This window comes from Cannabis sativa, chromosome X (genome assembly GCF_029168945.1).
Source record: "Cannabis sativa cultivar Pink pepper isolate KNU-18-1 chromosome X, ASM2916894v1, whole genome shotgun sequence".
Classification (NCBI taxonomy): Eukaryota; Viridiplantae; Streptophyta; class Magnoliopsida; order Rosales; family Cannabaceae; genus Cannabis; species Cannabis sativa.
In genome coordinates, this window is record NC_083610.1 from 10,990,636 (window position 1) to 11,013,476 (window position 22,841).

Genomic DNA, 22,841 nt, shown 5'->3' on the forward strand with positions numbered 1-22,841 from the left:
TCTAGTAATTTCATACTTTTCCTCATAAAGAAAGGTCCCTAGTTCGAATTATCTCTCCCCAATATAGAAAAAAAAAAAGAAAAAAAAAAAAAGAAAAAACAGAAACACCATATCTGAAAGAAATAAAAAATTGTAAAGATTTGATGATGAACTATTATGGCCTTGTTTAGTTGATGTTTTGCTTTCTGCTTTTAGCTTCTCAAGTTGCTATTCCTCAAAAGAAAATTACTAAATTAGCTTATTTTGAAAAAGTTTTTCAGAATTAAAACTAGTTACTAAGTAGCAGCAAAAGTGCTTTCGAACCTTCAAAAGCCTAAAATAGCTTTCAAAAGCTCAACCAGCCATTCCTTATTTAATATTATAAATCTAATTAAACAAAATCAATCTTTTTTTTTGTTTTTTGAGAGAAACAAAATCAATCTAATCCTATATTGATTCATTATATTGTTATAATAAAAGCACATGACACGAGTACTCATAATTAAATCAAATCACTTTCCTATAATTATACACCCATATCCCCAGTCTCTTCTTACAACAATTTAAATCACTAATTAAAAGAACAACAAAATTAAAACAGACCAAAAACAATAGAGAAATGTCAACTACACTACTAATGCAAAACAACATGACTCATAAAGGGGAGGGGTTTTGTGTGAGTGGCTGGTACTCGAAGACTATCAATTAAATCAGAAAAATTCATGGTCATATCCAACATTGTAGTCAAACAATTGATCAGTCTCCTGGGAATCGTTGGGTTGCTGTAAAAGCAATTGGGAAGATGGTGATAGAGTTTCATGTAGCATAGGCAACTGCAGCTGATGATTGACATTAATGGCAGAAGCAGAAGTAGTAGTGTTAGGCTGCTGCATATGATGACCGTGAGATGGCATAGTAGTCATATTGAAATGTTTGTCTGCACTTGCTCCAGGTGTTGAAGAATTAGTAGTAGTGTTTGGTTGCATCGTATGATGATGATGAGGTGGCATAGGAGATATATTGAAGTGGTTGCTCACAGTAGCAGAGGCAGAAGAATTGGGCATAGGAGACATATTGAAATGGTTGTTGAAAGTACTAGAGGTAGAAGAATTGTTTGGTTGCTGCATCATATGGGGTAGAACAGAGATGTTAAAATTGTTGTTGACACTGCCAGCTTGCGCTGGAAAAGTACTTTTTGGCTCCATCATATGAGGCATAGTAGACATCTTATTGTTGTAGTTGGTACTAGCCTGCATAATATTTTGTATTTCAGGAGAGAAAAGCTGCTGATTGACATTGCTGAGAGTACTATGATCAGAAGCATTAACTTGAGTATGAGGAGGAGGCTGATTGGCATGGTTGACAAAGCTATCACTGGAAGTTAAATCTTGCATAAGAGACTGTAAATTGAGATCTTCATGATTATTAACAGTACCATCAGAACTAGTTATTTCCAACTGCATTTGAGGCATATTGCTCATACGGTTACTGTCAGATGTTATAGCCTGCTGCAATTGAGGTATATCAGTACAAGTACTACCAATTGGCATACCACCAACAAAACCAATTTCTTCATCATCATCATTATTATTGTTATTGTTATGCGGTCGTGCTTCTTGGTTGGGAAATAAAGAAGCAAAACTAGGCAGTTGCAGCAATCCTCCTTTATTCATATTATTAAAAGGAGGTGGTAGCAGGAGAGAGTTTGCTCTAGTAGGTGTAGACTGAATCAATATCCAATCAGCCAGTTTAGTAGTATCCCCTCTCAACATCTCCATCGCCAACTTAAGTTGCTCCAAACGAGACATATCATAGAAAGACTCGATAGGAAACTCCCACCAGTGACGATTATAATCTTGCTTTAGCTCAAAACTCTGCTTCCTCACCACATCCCACTGGTCCGTTAGAAGGTTCAAATGCTGGTTCATAACTCGGATATTGGCGTTTCGATGAGCTTCGATCAGCTGAAATGTCCCAGACAAATTTGCTTGGGCAGTCATACGACTGTAGTTTTCTGGGTTCATATACCGATCTATAATCAAACGAACGTTGGGATGTCCAAACGAGAAAACATTGTTTCCCGGTGAGAAAACAATTATAGCCAACTCTACACCACAAAGGGTGCAAAGCTCACTAGCTTTCTTGAAAATACCATAACGCCTCTTAGAGAATGTGACTTGAAGATTGCTCTCGTTCTCTATCCTCCTCATTGGCACCTTCTGCCTTCCCCTACAAACCCTCCTAATTGGTGGAATAATATTGTTGTTGCTGTTGTTAATCATCTCCATGGTTAGCTAAAACCAGATTAGTATAAATGATAATAATAATGTGTATTACTATACAGAGGCTTATGTTTATGTTATGGTGAGTGTGGTAGTACCATTGGGTGGTATTTATAGGAAGGGAAGAGTGTTGGATGTTGATGTTTTGTTTATATTTTTTCCTTACTTCATTATGCTGATAAACATGAACTAATTTTTTATAGTTACTACTTACCTACTATAGGTTTACAATTCAGCTTTTTTTTTTCCTCTATTTTTTGATGGATTTTTCTATTTCTTTTTTAGGTGTTTAGTTTATGGGGAAGAATTGTTTTAGCAAAAATTAAATGCTCTTTGTAATAATCAGTTATAGAAAATTTCCAGCTCAATGTAGGCTAATATATAGCTGTGTATGATATTAATTATATGTTTAGATAATTTTTTTAATGAAATAATTAGGCTTGTAATAATGATTAATAAAAATTAATGTTCTGTTATATAATATTTCATATATTATATGTATGTAAGATGAATATAAGACATAGTCATCTCTAGTTATTTAGGAGTTGAAAATCTGTATAATCTCTAGTTTTAATAAAAACAAATAAAAAAAATTGTATTACCGATATTTTTTTTAAGGGTTTTTTTTTTATTTTTAGACTTTAAAATAGTTTTTTTTTTTTTAATATTTTTACAAAATTCTATATAGAATTCCTTATTACAACTAGCGCGGGAACCTAAATCGCAACAAAAAATTGTATAGCAACCCACATAAAAACCACAAGAGAAACCACTTTAGAAACCCAAACCGTAAATTTAAAAAAAAAAAAAAAGTTAAGAAAACAGTATATGTGGTAATTCTTTTTTTTATATCTATATAATTCTTTTATATATATATAGAGATATAAAAACATGTAATTAGAAGACAATTTTAGATAAATTATAGTTTCATTCTAATTAATTAAATTAATGCAACAATATATTCAAATTTGAGGATTTTGTTTCTATTTGATAGTAAATCTCATGTTCATGTTATGCTCCCGTCTTTTGAAATGGAATGTGAATAATATAAATTATGGGCGATAATATTTTTTTAATCATTTTTTTATTTTTTTTAATAAAAAAAGTAAAAATATGTTCTATAAAATTGTTTTTTACTTTTTAATTTTTTTAATTAAAAATTAAAAACTTAAAAAATTTAAAAACAAAAAAAATTCACTTTTATAGGGGAAGTAGACGTAACTCCATTACTGTCGTGATACAGGGAGTTATCTACTATAAATTTGATGTGTCTCTCTTATAATTACTTAACCATTATTTTATTCTCACCAATCTAGCAAGAGGGTGTGACTTAGAAGTCTTAGTCCATATTTTAGAGTCAAGAATACATATATGATATTAATAAGGGTTAATTTCACAAATGCACAAAAATAACAAAAAAACAACAAAAATACGGTTTCACGGAATTTTAAACATTTTTACGATTTTTTTGATTTTATTTACATAAAATACGGTCTTTTTATGTTGAAATTTTGTTCATTTGTTGTTAATTTTTTGTTATATGTATATTATTTTTTGTTGTTTTTTTGTTGTTATTTTGATGTTATTTTCATGTTACTTTTATGTTGTTTTCTTGTTGATTTTATGTTGTTTTCGTGTTATTTTTTGGAAAACCGTAAAAATGTAAAAAAACATTCTTTGAACGTAAAAATATAAATATTTTACAAAAATGATGCCTTATGTAATTATTCCTATTAATTATATGTTTAGATAATTTTTTTAATGAAATAATTAGGCCTGTAATAATGATTAATAAAAATTATGGAACATATAATGTTCTGTTATATAATATTTCATATATTATATGTATGTAAGATGAATAAGACATAGTCATCTCTAGTTATTTAGGAGTTGAAAATCTATATAATCTTTAGTTTTAATAAAAACAAATAAAAAAATTGTATTGTTGGTATTTTTTTAGGGTTTTTTTTTTATTTTTTTATTATTACACTTTAAAATATTTTTTTTTTTTTGCATTTTTACGAAATTCTATATAAAAACTACTATTACAACTAGCGCTGCAATCTAAATCGCAACAAAAAATTATATAGCAACCCACATAGAAACCACCGGAGAAACCACTTTAGAAACCCAAACCGTAAATTTGAAAAAAAAAAGTTAAAAAAACAGTATATGTGGTAATTCTTTTTATATATATAGATATAAAAACATGTAATTAAAAGACAACTTTAGATAAATTATACTTTCATTCTAATTAATTAAATTAATGCAACAATATATTCAAATTTGAGGATTTTGTTTCTATTTGATAGTAAATCTCATGTTCCCGACTAAAAAAAATCATGTTATGCTCCCTTCTTTTAAAATGGAATGTGAATAATATAAATTATGGGCGTGTTTGATAATATTTATTTAATCAATTTTCTATTTTTTTAATAGAAAAAGTAAAAATATTTTTCAAAAACATATTCTATAAAATTGTTTTTACTTTTTAAATTTTTTAATTAAAAATAAAAAACTTAAAAAAAAAAATTTAAAAAAAAAATCACTATCACAATTTTTTTTTTCTTAACTAATATTTTGGACTCCGACCCCAACTTGGACCTTAAGGGCTCGGACTCCGATCCTGGCCCTAGTCTCTGACTCGGACCACGACCCCGACATGGACCCGACTTATATAGAATCAAAAAATAAAAATGAAAATAAAAGTTATAGAACACATTTTTATTTTCTGTTTTTAAAATTAAAAAATAAAAGTGGTTATAGAACATATTTTTATTTTTTAAAACGAAATTTTAAAAACACGAATTTTACTTTTATTTTTGTGATTAAAAAAATAAAAAAATAAATATATTTTATATATACTTATTACTGAATTATATAATATGTATTATATCTATTTTTTATTATTTTTTTAGGGGAAAAGTACATAAACAAAACATTATAGGAAGACCATATGAGAGTAATAACTGAAAAGACAGCAAAAGGATAAACTCCATCCAAAAATTTAGAAACCTTAACAATCTTGTTAGACTTTTATTTGGGTTTACATTAACTTTTATTAGTTTTATTAAAACTTAGGTTGATTAGATAATTCTTTATTATGTTAGTCCATAATGTTGATGATCAATAGTTAATGAGCTTATATATAAAGTCTAGTTAAAGCAGAATTGTGAGCTTTTCTAGTTAGCTGAAACCTTTGATGAGCAGGGTCAATCTAACTAAGGTTATGTAGCTAAATCTCTTCCCTAACTCTATAAATACATATGTAAAGTCATTTTTTTGGCAAGTTAGATGCCAAAATATGTTTTATTTATGGTGAGATTGCTTTGTGTTTCCAATTCAATTTTCTCACCTTTATTATTCTGTTTTATTGCTCTTTTCTATGTTAGGAAAGATTGCTTTTTCAGCTGGACTTTTCTTGTATGGAAACTTCTTGTAAGAGAAGCAATTCTCTTATGGAAAGTTAGTTTTTAAAGGAAACTTTGACTATTGCTATATTCCTTATTAAATTTGATTATGTCTTGATACAATCAGATTATACAGACTGTTTATGGCAGGAATCAAGACCCAATACAAGATCGGACTCGTTTATGACAAGTTTCCTTTTCTGGTTTGATTTGCTGCGTCAGAATCCGTTTTTGATGCTGCAGATCAAGTTTATCTTAGGAAAGTTTTGTAAAGCTGTAGATTCGACCTTATGGCTGTCTCTAGGGTTTTTATATTCTACAAATAGAACCTAGAGAGCAGTCATTCGAATCAGCGCTTCTAGTATTCATTATTTGCATTTTTCTTATTTGTGAGAAGAGAGTTTTTGTTTTGTGAGAACCTAGTTGTTCATCTAGGTTCTAGTGTTTTTCATATCAGTTCTTACTCTGTCTTAGAGTTTATTAGAACGACTTGGCTGAACAAGAGAGTGGTCTTCGGGAGAAGACTTGTTCAAGCCTTACTTCGGGAGGAAGTAAGCATGCACACTTCAAAGACGAAGGGAGTTCGCTCTTTGGAGGTGTTTCAGGAGTCAGATTCATAAAGTGCATTACAAAGGAGTGCGACAATAATTTAGAGGGAGCTAGACTTATTTAAGTCAATTGTCTTTGTAATTGTTGATACTTTATTAATTGATTTCATTCTCTAGGCGTGGCCCCGTGGACTAGGAGTGTTCGAAAGAACACTGATACCACGTACAAATCTCTTATGTCAAGTGATTTAATTTTCTGCAATTATTTTTATATTCTGTCTGTTCTGTTTTGTCGTTGCAAACCTGGTTTCTGCAGTAACAGAATTACATTCTGCTTCTGCAGACATATACAGTTTTATATTTTCATATATATTATTGATATTTGCAAAAACTAGGTTTTTCAATTGGTATTAGAGCGGGACACTAAACTCTTAGTGTGGTCCTTTTAACGTTTTTGTGTAAAATGTTATTTTTTGCAGAAGGAAGTTCTATATCTAGACCACCTTTACTTAATGATTCTAATTATCCTTATCAGAAAGTTAGAATGAGGGCCTTCATCAAATCTCAAGATGAGAAAGCTGGGAGGATGGTTCTATCAGGTTGGTCTTCTCCAGTTGAGACAGATTCCGAAGGTAATTCTAAATTAAAATCTGAACTGGAATGGTCTATTGAAGATGATAAACTTTCTGCCTAAATAGCAAAGCGTTCCATGCTATATTAAATAGTGTAGGTGAAGGTTATATTAAACTTATATCATCTTGTGAATCTGTAAACAATTAAAAATCACTCACAAACGTGTGTCTGATATCAATACCTCAAAAGTATTAGAATTGCTTCACATGGATCTTATGGATCCAATTCAAGTTGAAAGTCTAAATGGAAAGCGATATATTTTTGTGTGTGTTGATGATTTCTCTCGTTTCACTAGGGTAGATTTTTTTAAGAGAAAAATCTGACACTTTTGATGCTTTTAAAACTTTTTGTTTGAGATTAAGAGTTGAAAAAGGATGTAATATTGGAAAAATTGTTCGAATTCGGAGTGATCATGGTAAGGAGTTTGAAAACTCAGTTTATGATAATTTTTGTAAGTCTACAGATATAGCTCATGAATTCTCTGCTCCCAAAACTTCTCAACCAAATGGAGTTGTTGAGAGGAAGAATCGAACATTGCGGGAGATGGCAAGAGTGATGTTAAATAGCAAGAAGCTCACAAAGCGATTATGGGCAGTTTCTATTAACACAGCTTGCTATATAATAAACAGAGTGTTTATTCGTCCAGGTACTTCAAAAACATCTTATGAAATTTGAAAAGGTAAACGTCCCAATGTAAGTCATTTTCATGTTTTTCGATGTGTTTGTTATGTTTCTAGAGATTGTGAGCATTTTGGTAAATTTGATGCTAAAAGTGATGTTGGTGTTTTTATTGGATATTCCTTAAACAGTAGAGCTTATCATGTTTACAACATGAGAACTCAAATTGGAATCAGCTAATGTGGTTGTTGATGATTTTAAAGACTTTTCAGAATATTCTATAGAAGCCGAGATAGATAGCTTTATGGATACTCCACCAGAAGCAGCAAAAGTAGATTCTGATGCAGTAAAACTCAATTCTGACGAAGCAAATTACGAATCTACCGCTGCAACTGATATAGGATAACATGAACAGCCTATCTCAACTCATCCAAACATCATCATAGATTCTATTTAGAAGGAACCAAGCACTAGAGTTAAATTGAACCATCCCAAAGATCTCATTCTTGGAAATCTTGAAGAAATCATGGTAACCCGAAGAAGGTATGTTAATTTGATTAGCTTTCTTTGTTTTGTCTCACAATTTGAACCGAAAAATGTGAAGGAAGCCATGACTTTTGAAGAATTGCTCAATGCAATGCAAGAAAAACTCAATCAATTTGTTCGCAACAAGGTTTGGATTTTGGTTCGAAGACCAAAATGTATCAATGTGATCGGAACAAAATGGATTTTTAAAAATAAAAGTGATGAATTTGGTACAATTGTGAGGAACAAGGCTCTATTGGTGGCACAAGGGTACACACAGGTAGAAAGTATTGATTTTGATGAAACTTTTGCTCCTATTGCAAGATTAAAATCTATTCGTTTACTCTTGTGCATTGTTTGTATTCTTGATATTAAATTGTTCCAAATGGATGTGAAATCTGCCTTCTTGAATGGTATTCTGAGTGAGAAAGTTTATGTTGGGCAACCAAAAGGATTTGAAGATCCTCAGTTTCCAGACCATGTGTACAAACTTGAAAAGGCTTTGTATGGTCTGAAACAAGCTCCTCGTGCCTGGTATGAAAGGTTAACTCAATTTTTAATTTGTCATGATTATCAAAGAGGTAGTGTGGATAAAACTCTTTTCATCGAGCATATAAAAATTTGATTTTATCATTGCTCAAATCTATGTTGATGATATGGTTTTTGGATCTACATCTAACAATGAAGTGCATGTGTTTGTTGATCAAATGAAAAATGAGTTTGAAATGAGCATGGGTTGTGAGCTTACTTTCTTTTTGGGTCTTCAAGTTAGACAAAAGGAAAGAGTTACTTTTGTATAACAAAGTAAGTATGCCAAGAACCTTGTCAAAAAGTTTGGCCTTGAGTCGGCTAAACAGGTAAGTACTCCTATGAGCACCACTTTGAAATTAACAAAAGATGAAAATAGAGTGAAGGTTGACACTACTTTTTATTGTAGTATGATTGGTAGTCTATTGTATTTGACTGCTAGTTGTCCTGATATTAGTTATAGTATGGGAGTTTGTGTTAGATATCAAAGTAATCTTATGGAATCTCATGTATCTGCTTTAAAAAAGATTATTCGTTATGTTAATAGTACTCTTGACTTTGGAATTTGGTATTCAAAAGATACTAATTCTAACATGGCTTGTTTTAGTGATGCAGATTGGGCAGGCAATGCTGATGATCGAAAGAGTACAAGTGGAGGTTATTTCTTTCTTGGAAATAATCTGGTTTCTTGGCACAGTAAGAAACAAAATTCTATTTCCTTGTCCACAGCCGAGGCTGAGTACATTGCTGCTGGTAGTTGTTGCACTCAATGGTTATGGTTAAAACAAATGTTGATTGACTATGGATTTGAATTGGGTGCTTTAACTATTTTTTGTGATAATACTAGTGCCATAAATATTTTCAAAAATCTTGTTCAACATTCTAGAACAAAATACATTGATATAAGGCATCACTTTATCAGAGAACTTGTGGAAAGTAAATCTTTGCAATTAGAATATGTTGATACTGAGAAACAATTAGCCGATATTTTCACCTAGGCCATAGACTCAAGTCTCTTTGACTCCCTCAGAAAATCTTTGGGAGTTTGCATTGTCTAATCTCTCTTGTTCTTGTTTTTGTATAATATTATTGAGTTATTCTTTGCTTGCATCTAATCTTCTTTCATTCTAATTTGACAAATCATGTATATGCTTTTGGATTATAATTAGTTAGGATCTCATTCTTATCATACTTTAGAGGTTGAGTTCAAAGATTCATGTTACTTTTTATGTGTGATTGGGATTATATAATATTCTTATACAAAGTTGAGCGTGTCTTGTTTCAGTTACTTGTCAGGCCCCTTTCTGGAATAGAGCTACACATACTGAGGTGTGAAAGCCATCTTTTGAGTAAGCTCAAACTTTGTAATTAAGAATTATGAAGAAGATGCACTACCATAGAAAACGGCTATCTTCAATATGGTGTGATAGCATCCAGTTGCGGGATCAAATTGAAAAAGGCAAAAATGAAAAATCTTGCCAAGGACAATGATCCTATTGTCACTGCACACACTTATGTCTGACAAGTGTGTACAAGTGTGTAAGTGTCCTCTACTAAAATAAAAAAAATCTTGGTTCACATTATTTGTAACATGCATATATTTTTCCTCAACATCTACTAAAACAATGAAGATTCAAGCAAACTTGAGGAGAAAACCACAATCCTGAAACCTTGTAAATAGGGCCCAGCGCGCAAGTTAACCTAGTGCTGGGCCCAGCACCTAAGTTAATCATCAACCTGGTGCTCTAGTTTCGATCATTCAAATGTCAAATTTGATTTGACCATCGAATCTAGAATGATTAAAAATGGGGTAAGAGACCCCAATTTCAAGTTCATGAACCTTGGAAGTATCAAAACGACAACCGAGAGCTCAGAAATGAGTACCCAACACCCAAGTTGTCAAATGGTCTGGTGTGTTGGGTTCTACTTATCTGATTCTGATTCCATTTTGACCGTCTATCTAGTTTTTCACAATAACTATGATCCATGAAGCCAGAGAAGTAAAATTCTCAACTTTGCATTTCTCATTTCCAACATGGAAAACTTGCTTAGAATGAAGAGTTTTGAGTCACTCATTTCTACTAAACAACAACTCTGGAAACTAGTGACCAGCTTCGTCAGAACACATAACCAGAATAAGTGATGCAAAAATATCACTTAGGAATCATAAAGTATATCTCTTGGATGTTTTTTCACTTGCTCAGCGTCCAGGTTGGCATCATATGTCAACCTGGGCACTAAATGTGAACTTGGGTATTGGGTCATGAGCAACCTTCACTAAAACGACCATAACTCACTCAACATTGATCCGATTGATGTGATTCAACTTGCGTTTCAAAGCTATTTCAATGCTGTATTAAGTCATGTTGCACACTTCAATTGTAATTTTAAAGCTACTGCCCCACATTTCACTCAAAGAGAGTTACAAAATTAAAGAAGCTCTAGCTTACTCGGAGCGAGTCTCGCCATCACGACCCAGATTTCGAAAATTGACGATTAACTCTAGAAGTTAAATTTCACTGTGAGATGATCATCTACGGTCTAAAACAGCAAACTTGTATTTTTTTTCCTATTTTTGTAGGCCTCCTTCACCTATAAAAGGATAGCTCCCTTAGCTCATTTTACACATTTAGAAAAATTACCATAAGATTAGAGCTTCTCTCGATAGTTTCTCTCTCTAAAAATTGGAGCTTTGACACTTAGCCTTTTCCTATAATATCATCTCGTGAGAAATAAAAATATGAAGTAGACGTAGCTCCATTACTGTCGTGATACAGGGAGTGATCTACTATAAATTTGATGTATCTCTCTTATAATTACTTAACTATTATTTTATTCTCACTAATCTAGCAAGCGGGTGTGGCTTAGAAATCTTAGTCCATATTTTAGAGTCAAGAATACATATATGAAATTTATAATTATCAATATATTATACAACATATTATTGTTAGGTTTTATGCCCTAAATAAAACTCCATTTCAATGTAATCTATTTTATTCAACAATAAAGAAACAGAAGTATTTTTCATTCATATGTGTATGTTTTGGTTCACTTTATCAATTACTTGTCTATTTGATTTATAAATTCATCTTAAACCATTTTCACATACTTGATCCTGTTTATTGTGTTGTCATCACATTGGAAAGTAAACATGACTATGTGAATAAAGTTTCCTAGATTTATCAGACACAGGGTTTTACTGATATGATAATCTACAACAAGAGTTTACTTGCATTTGGAGAAATGCTATGTTCTTTCCAGAACATTGGTTAAAGAAAAGCTCAGGTTGGATGCATGGAGTATGCATCGGAAGGGACCGATAATGAACTTTGACTTAGATTTAATTAAACTTACCGTAAAATCTATTCAAGTCAATATCGCCTAGTTGATCCTAGATCAAATGTTCTTAATCCTGTTATGATTAGGCTCAATCTTGAAAGGCTATTCGTGTTCTTTGATTTGTTAGTTAAGCCTACTTTTAGGTCAGGGTGATACGTACATTTTGGCAACACGGTAGTGCAATTGAGTGGGAGCGCTAGCATAAACATGGAATCTATAGCTTCTATCTGGCGAATAGTAAGCAAAGGATGATCTCCTTCGAGCTTGAACAAACGAACATAAATGGTGGAGTACTCATTTCACATAAGCTGAAATATCATTTATACGGGGTCAAGTGTTTTAAGGATAAAATACATAGTAGGGTGTTACGGTAATCTAATCCCTTTACAGTGTAGATCATTCATATAGAGGATCATTGATCAAATTAGGATTATAACAATGGATAACTAATGATGCGTCTATATGGTGGAACATATAGAGCATTCTATATACTGAGAGTGCAATTCTAAGTTCTATGCGTGGATTCAACGAAGAATTAATAAGTTAGTGAATTTTAGTGCTAAATTCTTGATCTACTTATTGGAAGCTCGGTTATATAGACCCATGGTCCTCGCACTAGTTGAGATAATATTGTTTGTAAGACTCATGTAATTAGTTTTGATTAATCAATTATAATTCACAAATTAGACTATGTCTATTTGTGAAATTTTCACTAAGTAAGGGCGAAATTGTAAAGAAAGAGTTAATAGGGGCATATTTGCTAATTATGATACTTTGTATGGTTCAATTAATAAATATGATAAATGACAATATTATTTAATAATTATTTATAGTTATTAAATAGTTAGAATTGGCATTTAAATGGTTGAATTAGAAAATTGGCATTTTTGAGAAATTCAGATACAAAAGTGTTAAAATTGCAAAATTACAAAAAGCAAGGCCCAAATCCATCAAGCCATGGCCGGCCACTTTTGTAGGCATTTTAAACTGATATTTTCATTATTTTAATGCCAAATAATTCAAACTTAACCCTAGTGGAATGCTATAAATAGATAGTGAAGGCTTCAGGAAAATTACACTTCTGAATCAGAAAAACCTGAGCCTTCTCTCTCTTCCTTGGCCGCCACTCTCTCTCTCTCTTCTTCCTTCATATTTCAAAATTACCTTAGTGATTAGAGTAGTGCCCACACACAGCAAGCAATACCTCAATCATAGTGAGGAAGATCGTGAAGAAAGATCATCAGCAAAGGAGTTTCAGCATCAAGGATTCAGAGAAAGAGATCTAGGTTCAGATCTTGATAATACTCTGCTACAGAAAGGATACAAGGGTTAGAGATCTGAACGGAAGGAGTCATTTAATTCCGCTGCACCCAATGTAAGGTTTCTTAAACTTTATACGTGTTTATTTCATCGTTTTAGAAAGTTCATATTTAGGATGTTAATAAACATACTTGTGAGTAGATTTAAGATCCTTGTAAAATAAATTCCAATAATTATTTCATTCAAAATAATATAAAAGAACAAAATTAATCAACATTAATTAATAAAAAATAATTGTTAACTTGAAAACTTTTCTTGGTGATGTAAACATCAATGTTTGACACGTGACATGAAGGATGATTTCACGGAGTTGAGTAGACCCGAGTAAGAGCAGTCGACCTGAGAGGGGACCCTAGCCCTGCGCCTAAGTTGACTTTGGGATCTCTGGGATAGAAGTTCGGGCTTCAATAACTTGAATCCAACCCAATATGTTTTAGTATTTTGTACCATGAAGACATGGAGAAACCTAATCCAAGCCCCATGAGTTGAAATTGCACAAACCTGCAACCTGGAAGCCAACATGGGCTCTTAGGGTTTCACCCGACGCCCAAATTGACATTCTCAACTAGAGTTTCAGTTTTTGGGTCCATCTGAGTTAAAAAGGGTCAAAACCTACATTGGTACATCAAATAGACATACCACAGACATATTTAAGGCATCAAAATTAAAATTAGAGCAAGTTGATTTTGGAGCACCTGGGTCCCCGGGCCCCCAGGCCCCCGAGCACCCAGCACCCAGGTTGACAAGCTGTCAATTTGGAAACCTTCCCATTATCAGATCAGCGATCCAACTTTTTCATCTTCTTCATCTTCATTAAAAATGGGGAAATAGGGCCTGGGGCGCGGGTTGACATTTTGTCAACCTAGGCCATTTTAAATAGAGTTTTTCAGGAAGTTTTTCGAGCATCTTCTCTGTTTTTAGAAAATACAGAGATTAAACTATTTCTAGGGACAAAATAGAATTTCGAAAGGGGAGAAATGGGGACCCAGCGCCCAAGTTGACGTATTGTCAACCTGGGTTGTTTTCGATCAAGTTTAGCAAAAAGTATTCTAGGAATTTTTTTTCGTCATCAAAAATAATGAAGATTCAAGCAAACTTGGAGAGAAAATCACAATCCTGGGACCCTAGAAATGGGGTCAAGCACCCAGGTTGACCTAGTGTTGGGCCCAACGCCCAGGCTAACAATCAACCTGGAATGCTACTTTCAATCGCTCAAATGCCAAATCCAATGCAACCATTGAATTCGGAATGGTCAATAATAGAGTACGAGACCTCATCCTCAAGTTCAGAAGCCTTGGAAGTATCTAAAATGAAATCCCGGGAGCTCGCGAGTAAGTACCTAGCGCCCAGGTTGACAAAAGACCTAGTGCGCTGGGTTTTGCTTATCCGAATTTGACGCTATTTTAACCATCCATCTGGTCTTCCACAATGACAAAGATTTATGAAGACGGAGAAGTCAAATTGACAACTTTTCATTTCTCATTTCTAGCTCACTCGGAAATGAAGAGCTTTGAGTCTCTCATTCTTGGAATACAGCAACATCTCCGAGAATCGATGACTAGCTTTGCCAGAACATATAAATAGACTAAGTGTTGTAAAAATATAACTTACGCATCTCAAAGTACATCCTTGGACGTTTTTACACTTACCCAGCGTCCAAGTTGACGTCATATGTCAACCTGGGCGCTGGATGTCAAGCTGGGTGTTGGGTCATGGACTGCTTTTAGTAAAACAGTCATAACTGAGTCATGTTTGATCTAATTGATACCATTCAACTTGCATTTTGAAGCTAATTCAATTCTCTATCAAGTCCTATTTCACACTCTAGACGTAATTCTAAAGCTATCTTTGTCAAATTTCACCCCAAAATGAGTTATGAAAATAAGCTTCGAGTTACTTGCAGCGGGACCCGTCGGGCTTTGAAAAATAGCCATCACCACCAAGAGCTAATTTTTACTGTTAGATCATCATCAACGGTCAAAAACATCTTATTTAATATTTTCCTATTTTTATTGGCCTCCTTCACTTATAAAAAGGAGAGCTCCCTTAATTCATTTTACACATTCAGAAAACTACCCACAAGGTGAGAGCTTCTCTCTCTACATTTTCTCTCTCTAAAATTTGGAGCTTCTGACACTTAGTGTATTGCTGCAATTACCATCTGTGAGAAATAAGAACTCGAAGTAGACGTAGCTCTATTACTATAGCGATATAGCGAGTGAACTACTATAAATTTATTGTCTATTTCTTATAATTACTTCACTACTTATTCATTCTCGTCAATCTAGTGAGCGGGTGTGGCTTAGAATTCTAGTTCATATTTTTGAGTCAACAATAATTAATACTTAAGTTGTTGTCGAGACCGTATAAACATGGAGTCAAATCCTATGTCCTAGTTTTTCCTATTTCCCCGTCCCAAGCCAATTAAAATGCGCCACCTCAATTAAATTGTCATCCCCTCATTTAACACATTTATCAAAGTTAAGGATTATTTATTCCAATTTTCCTGTTTTATGATATTTTTTTTTTGAAATGTGATTATATTTTATTATTTATTTTTTTTTATAGAGTTATATTGTTTTATTTCTATGTTATATTGAACGTGGCTATATTACAAAAATTGTTGTTACTTTTCAGAACATACAATTCAAATTTAAATTCTAAATATCTCTTTTATCTATTATATTTATTGTGTCTTTTTTAACATTGCATTTCAAATTTAAACCCAACATATCTAAAAAAATATCTTTTTATTATTAATTTTTTATCCAATCCACATATCTAAAAAAATATATATTTCTATTATATTGTTTTCTTTCTAAATAGTAAAATAGAAAAAATGATTATGTTTCATAAAAAATTACTGTTGTAACGCTGTTACATTTTGTAATTACCAAAAATTTATTTTTATACTATTATAACAAAATAAAAAATAAATAAAGTGTATGATATTTCTAAAAAAAATGAAAAAGAAAAATAAATTTTAAAGGATTATAGCTAAACTAAAATTATAATTAATAAATTTTTTTGAATATTATTATATTTATATATAAAAATATCACTCAAATTAACTATTTTTTTAATAAAAAATAATGCTGTTTATTGAATAACATCTAAAAAAACTAACTATACAATAAAAAAAATATACATAATCAAGATAAAAATTAAGAATATAATTAAGTATACATGCATTACACGTAATATTAATTAAAAGAATATTTATATTAATCATGTTAATAACCTTTTTTTTTTATTATTTGTCTCCTTATTTCAAAACTTTTTTTCTTAAAGAAAAAAAAAATAAACTCTAATATTATCGTATTATTATATTTTTTTTATAGAATTATATTATTATTTAACTGAAAAAATTATTTGCATTATATTTTATTATTACTTTTTTTTTGGAAGTTATTATATTATTACTTAATTGGATTGTGTATATTATAATATATTATATTTTTTTTGATGACGCCTTATTTCAAGAAAAAAATAGACTTTATTGTTATGTTTAATATTTTTTAAATATTAATTTTTTAATACTATTATTTACATTAATATTAGTAATATATTTGGGATAAAATCTAATTTTACTTAAGTGTGTTTATTATTATTTTTTTATGAATAAGGATCATTGTATTGCTCAATAACCAAATTACATTCTCCAATTACAAACCAGACAAAATTCCTAACAAAATCAAGCTCCACATACCTCTCATACTACTTCTTATTTTTTACATCTTTCCATAAACCAATCTCTATCTATAGCTTTAGCCTTTTCTGGCATTACAAGGTTAATTCTAAGTTGTATTTCTTTTTCAATTTTCTGTACAGTATTCTGGATATACCATAAATTTTAATTCCAATATACATCATTTCAGACTCTCCATATGAGGTACATGACTAAGGCTACAAGAGCAGCATGGATGATACTCTTCCTAGTAGAAGACGATTTTTTTGATTTGTCAATCCACCTTACTAATTGCAGCAGATCCCATGATTTTGCTCTCCAATCTAGCCATCCTTTGATCCCCTGTAGGCACATCCTGCTGTAAATGATAGCTAAAAAATAAATGGCTTAAATTTTCATCTCTATTTCCACATAACAAGCATATTTTATCCACTAGTGGATTAAACTTTTAGACTTGATCTTTAGTTCTGAGTTTCTGCATCAATATCAACCAAAGAATAATCCTGTGCTTTGGGACATTCAATCTATTCCAAACTATTCTACTCCAACTCATCTCGGTAGTTTGAGTAAAGAATAAATCAAGACCAGTTTTGATGTCATACCTCAAGGCTACAAATGAAGCTTGATCGATCTTGGTCTTGAGAGCATTTTTGATAGCCACGATCCTCTTCCAGTACCAGCTACAGTCAGTTGGTAGCTGGTACTCCCACCAACTCTTCTCCATCAAGTAAACTTCATTGATCCATTTAAAAAATAAGTTATCTTTTTCAGTGGCAATTGCCCATACGTATTTCCTCATTACTGCAGTGTTCCACTCAAGGATCTTTCAGAATCCTAAACATCTAGCTCTTTTTGGTGAATAGACCTGATGCCAAACTACTAAACCAGGACCAGTAGTGACTGTCAACCTTTTCCAAAGAAAGACTTTGCAAATGCTTTCTACATCTTTTAGCAACTTCCTTGGAAGAATTGTGATCTGGGTCGTGTTTACTATTATTCTAAAAATAAAAAATAAATAAAAAAAAATATAGAAAGAACGTTTCAAAGAAAAAAAAAAGTTATGACAAGAAAACTAGAATAAATAGTCCTTTAATTCTGTTCAATGTGTTAAATGATGGTATGACAATTTAATTGCAGTGGTGCATTTTAATTAGCTTGGGACAGAGAGACAAGAAAAACTAGGGAGAGAGGATTTGGTTTCGTAAAACATAAGTAACAAAAATATTAATTCTTAATTAATAATAAATATTTAATCAATGAGTTAATTTTTTTACATAAATTAATACTATATACTGCTTAATTTTTTTTTATCTTTAATTAGTATTTTTATTGTTTTGGATATTATTCGTACTTTGTACTTCTCAAATAACAAAATAATTATTTTGGTGATCATTAATATTCAAATTAAAAAAAATTAAGTAAATTTTTTTTACAAGCTTTAAACTCATATACTATGTGGCAGTTAAATTTTTTATTAAAGTACTATGAATAATAAAAATGTGATTGTTACCCTATTTGCAACAACTGTTATTACAATAATTAATCATAACTATTAATCACTTCTAGAATAATGTTAATGCAAAACCGTTAATAATATTATGTCAAATTAAAATACATGCAACAACTGTTATAATATTATGTCAAATCAGAATATGCATGCAATAAGTGTTAATATTTTGTAAGATCATGCACGCACGTACTTTGATACATGCAACAACCATTAATATATTATATCAAAGAAGAATACATGCAACAACTGTTAATATTTTGTGAGATCACGTAAATACTTTAACTAAACTATTGAAATTTCATATGCTATTATGATGCTTTTAAATTTCGTTATAATATATATATATATTTAAATATGTACATAATTTTTCACTTGTCAATAAAATAAAATTTATTATTTACAATTATAAAAAAAATAATAAAAAAATTGGCAAAGTGTGATATATGATTCTTGCATTATCAAAAGAAAAAATGAAATAATAATATATGATTTTAAACCCTAACATACACTAGTTACTACGGTTGGCCGCCATTTGGTAACCGAAGCTTCAATTAACTAATTCTTAAAATCAATCTGCTCTGAAATGAAAATCTAAAAGAAAATGCGCTTAGATATGATGAAGTTACATCATCCATTGCAATATATTATTCAAAGATATATAATAAATTGATTAATGAAATCTTTTATTGTAGTTATATGCACCAACCAGGCCCCTTTTCTTGAATCACATATACAGGCCATGGATGGAGATTATGATGAATGGGTCTGATCATCATTGTAAAAATATATAACTTTGTTAAACAAATGGTGAGATTGCATTATAAAACTCTTGTAATTTTCATTTCCATTTCCACATAACAAGCATGTTTTATCCACTAGTGGATTAAACTTTTGGACTTGATCTTTAAATCTGAGTTTCCGGAGCAGTATCAACCAAAGAATAATCCTGTGCTTTGGGACATTCAATCTATTCCAAACTATTCTACTCCAACTCATCTCGGTAGTTTGAGTAAAGAATAAATCAAAACCAGTTTTGATGTCATACCTCAAGGCTACAAATGAAGCTTGATCGATCTTGGTCTTGAGAGCATTTTTGATAGCCACGATCCTCTTCCAGTACCAGCTACAGTCAGTTGGTAGCTGGTTCCCACCAACTCTTCTCCATCAAGTAAACTTCATTGATCCATTTAAAAAATAAGTTATCTTTTTCAATGGCAATTGCCCATACGTATTTCCTCATTGCTGCAGTGTTCCACTCAAGGATCTTTCAGAATCCTAAACATCTAGCTCTTTTTGGTGAAGAGACCTAATGCCAAGCTACTAAACCAGGACCAGTAGTGACTGTCAACCTTTTCCAAAGAAAGACTTTGCAAATGCTTTCTACATCTTTTAGCAACTTCCTTGGAAGAATTGTGATCTGGGCCGTGTTTACTATTATTCTAAAAATAAAAAATAAATAAAAAAACTATAGAAAGAACGTTTCAAAGAAAAAAAAAGTTATGACAAGAAAACTAGAATAAATAGTCCTTTAATTCTGTTCAATGTGTTAAATGATGGTATGACAATTTAATTGCAGTGGTGAATTTTAATTAGCTTGGGACAGAGAGACAAGAAAAACTAGGGACAGAGGATTTGGTTTCGTAAAACATAAGTAACAAAAATATTAATTATTAATTAATATTTAATATTTAATCAATGAGTTAATTTTTTTACATAAATTAACACTATATACTGCTTAATTTTTTTTATCTTTAATTAGTATTTTTATTGTTTTGGATATTATTCGTACTTTGTACTTCTCAAATAACAAAATAATTATTTTGGTGATCATTAATATTCAAATTAAAAAAAAATTAAGTAAATTTTTTTTACAAGCTTTAAACTCATATACTATGTGGCAGTTAAATTTTTTATTAAAGTACTATGAATAATAAAAATGTGATTGTTACCCTATTTGCAACAACTGTTATTACAATAATTAATCATAACTATTAATCACTTCTAGAATAATGTTAATGCAAAACCGTTAATAATATTACGTCAAATTAAAATACATGCAACAACTGTTATAATATTATGTCAAATCAGAATATGCATGCAATAAGTGTTAATATTTTGTAAGATCATGCACGCACGTACTTTGATACATGCAACAACCATTAATATATTATATTAAAGAAGAATACATGCAACAACTGTTAATATTTTGTGAGATCACGTAAATACTTTAACTAAAATATTGAAATTTTATATGCTATTATGATGCTTTTAAATTTCGTTATAATATATATATATATTTAAATATGGACATAATTTTTCACTTGTCAATAAAATAAAATTTATTATTTACAATTATAAAAAAATAATAAAAAAATTGGCAAAGTGTGATATATGATTCTTGCATTATCAAAAGAAAAAAATGAAATAATAATATATGATTTTAAACCCTAACATACACTAGTTACTACAGTTGGCCGCCATTTGGTAACCGAAGCTTCAATTAACTAATTCTTAAAATCAATCTGCTCTGAAATGAAAATCTAAAAGAAAATGCGCTTAGAAATGATGAAGTTACATCATCCATTGCAATATATTATTCAAAGATATATAATAAATTGATTATGGAAATCTTTTATTGTAGTTATATGCACCAACCAGGCCCTTTTTCTTGAATCACATATACAGGCCATGGATGGAGATTATGATGAATGGGATTGTAAAAATATATAACTTTGTTAAACAAATGGTGAGATTGCATTATAAAACTCTTGTAATTTTCATTTCCATTTCCACATAACAATTTTACATAAATTAATACTATATACTGCTTAATGTTTTATTTTAATTAGTATTTCATTGTTTTGGATATTATTTGTACTTTGTACTTCTCAAATAACAAAATAATTATTTTGGTGATCATTAATATTTAAATTAAAAAAATTAAGTAAATTTTTTTTACAAGCTAAGGGCCAGTTTGGCACAGCTGTGCTGTGGGAAAAAGCAGTTGTAGCTGTGTTGTGAGAAAAAGCAGCTGTAGCAAAACTGTGGAAAAAAGCTGAGTTGAGTGTTTGGTAAATTATAAATTTTAAAGTACTGTGAGTTGTTAAGATCTATTATAATGATAATAATAATGTTATAATCTAGTTTATTATAATCACAAATATATAAAAATTTATTTTATATAATATTTTATTTTTTATATATTTTTAATTTTTTTTTTCAAATATAAATTTATATGCATTTGATAAAAATAATTTATAGTATTTGTTTATTATGTTTTATCAAATGTAAAAAAAATTAAAAACTCAAGTATATAAGAAAAATTCTAGGTTGATGTTGTTTGTTAATATTAAAATAAAATATAAATTATTTTTTTAAAAAAAAAATAAGAGATAATAATTATTTATTTTATTATAATTAGTTTTTTTTTTATTTATTTATTCTTTTAATATGTAATAAATAAGTAAATATGATTTTAGTACAAAAAAAACTATTATAGTCTTTTAATCAAAACAACTTTTTCTAAAAGTTAGGTTGGAGCAGCTTCAGCTTTTAGCTGTAGCTTCTCCAAAAATTCTTCAAAAAGCTATTTTTTTTGTTTTTTGATTTTTTGCCAAACACATTTTTTTTCACAGTTTTTTCAAAAATCAGCTTTTAGCTTTTTTAAAAGTTGTGCCAAACGGGCCCTTAAACTCATATACTATGTGGCAGTTAAATTTTTTATTAAAGTACTATGAATAATAAAAATGTGATACTTGTTACCCTATTTGCAACAATTGTTATTACAATAATTAATCAGAACTATTAATCACTTCTAGGATAATGTTACATGCCAAACCGTTAATAATATTATGTCAAATTAAAATATATGGAACAACCGTTATAATATTACGTCAAATCAGAATATACATGCAATAAGTGTTTATATTTTGTAAGATCATGTACGCACGTGTTAATATTACGTCAAATCAGAATATACATGCAATAAGTGTTAACACTTGTCAATCTTTTATTGTAGTATTATATGCACCAACCAGGCCTTTTTTCTTGAATCACATATACAGGCCATGGATGGAGATTATGATGAATGGGTTTGATCATCATTTTAAAAATATATAACTTTGTTAAACAAATGGTGAGTTTGCATTGTAACTATATTACCTATATGCATTGTTGAAAGAAGATTAAGAAAATTCTTGAATATGATTTGAAACTCTTTAAATTGAATAAGATAAAAACAATATAATTCTCATATATCGATTCATTATATTGTTACAAAAGACACGACACGACAAATATTGATTATTAAATTTAAACCCCCCAAGCCACTTTTCCTACAACTATAATAAACCCATTCCCCAATCCCTTACAACAATTTAAATGACCACTAAGAAACAATAACATTAAAAGGGTTTTGTGTGAGTGGCTGGGATAACTTGATCAGACTCTTGTGACTATCAT

At 30.4% G+C, this 22,841-nt stretch overlaps 1 protein-coding gene across 1 annotated transcript; it reads right to left on the minus strand.

Annotated features, from left to right (window-relative positions):
• Nucleotides 1-76: 76 nt before the first annotated feature.
• Nucleotides 77-2,267, minus strand: LOC133032016 (agamous-like MADS-box protein AGL65). The gene has a single exon (XM_061105826.1). It carries the CDS (start codon nucleotides 2,265-2,267, stop codon nucleotides 690-692), a length of 1,578 nt encoding a protein of 525 aa, XP_060961809.1. The 3' UTR covers nucleotides 77-689.
• Between the last annotated feature and the right edge of the window lie 20,574 nt (nucleotides 2,268-22,841).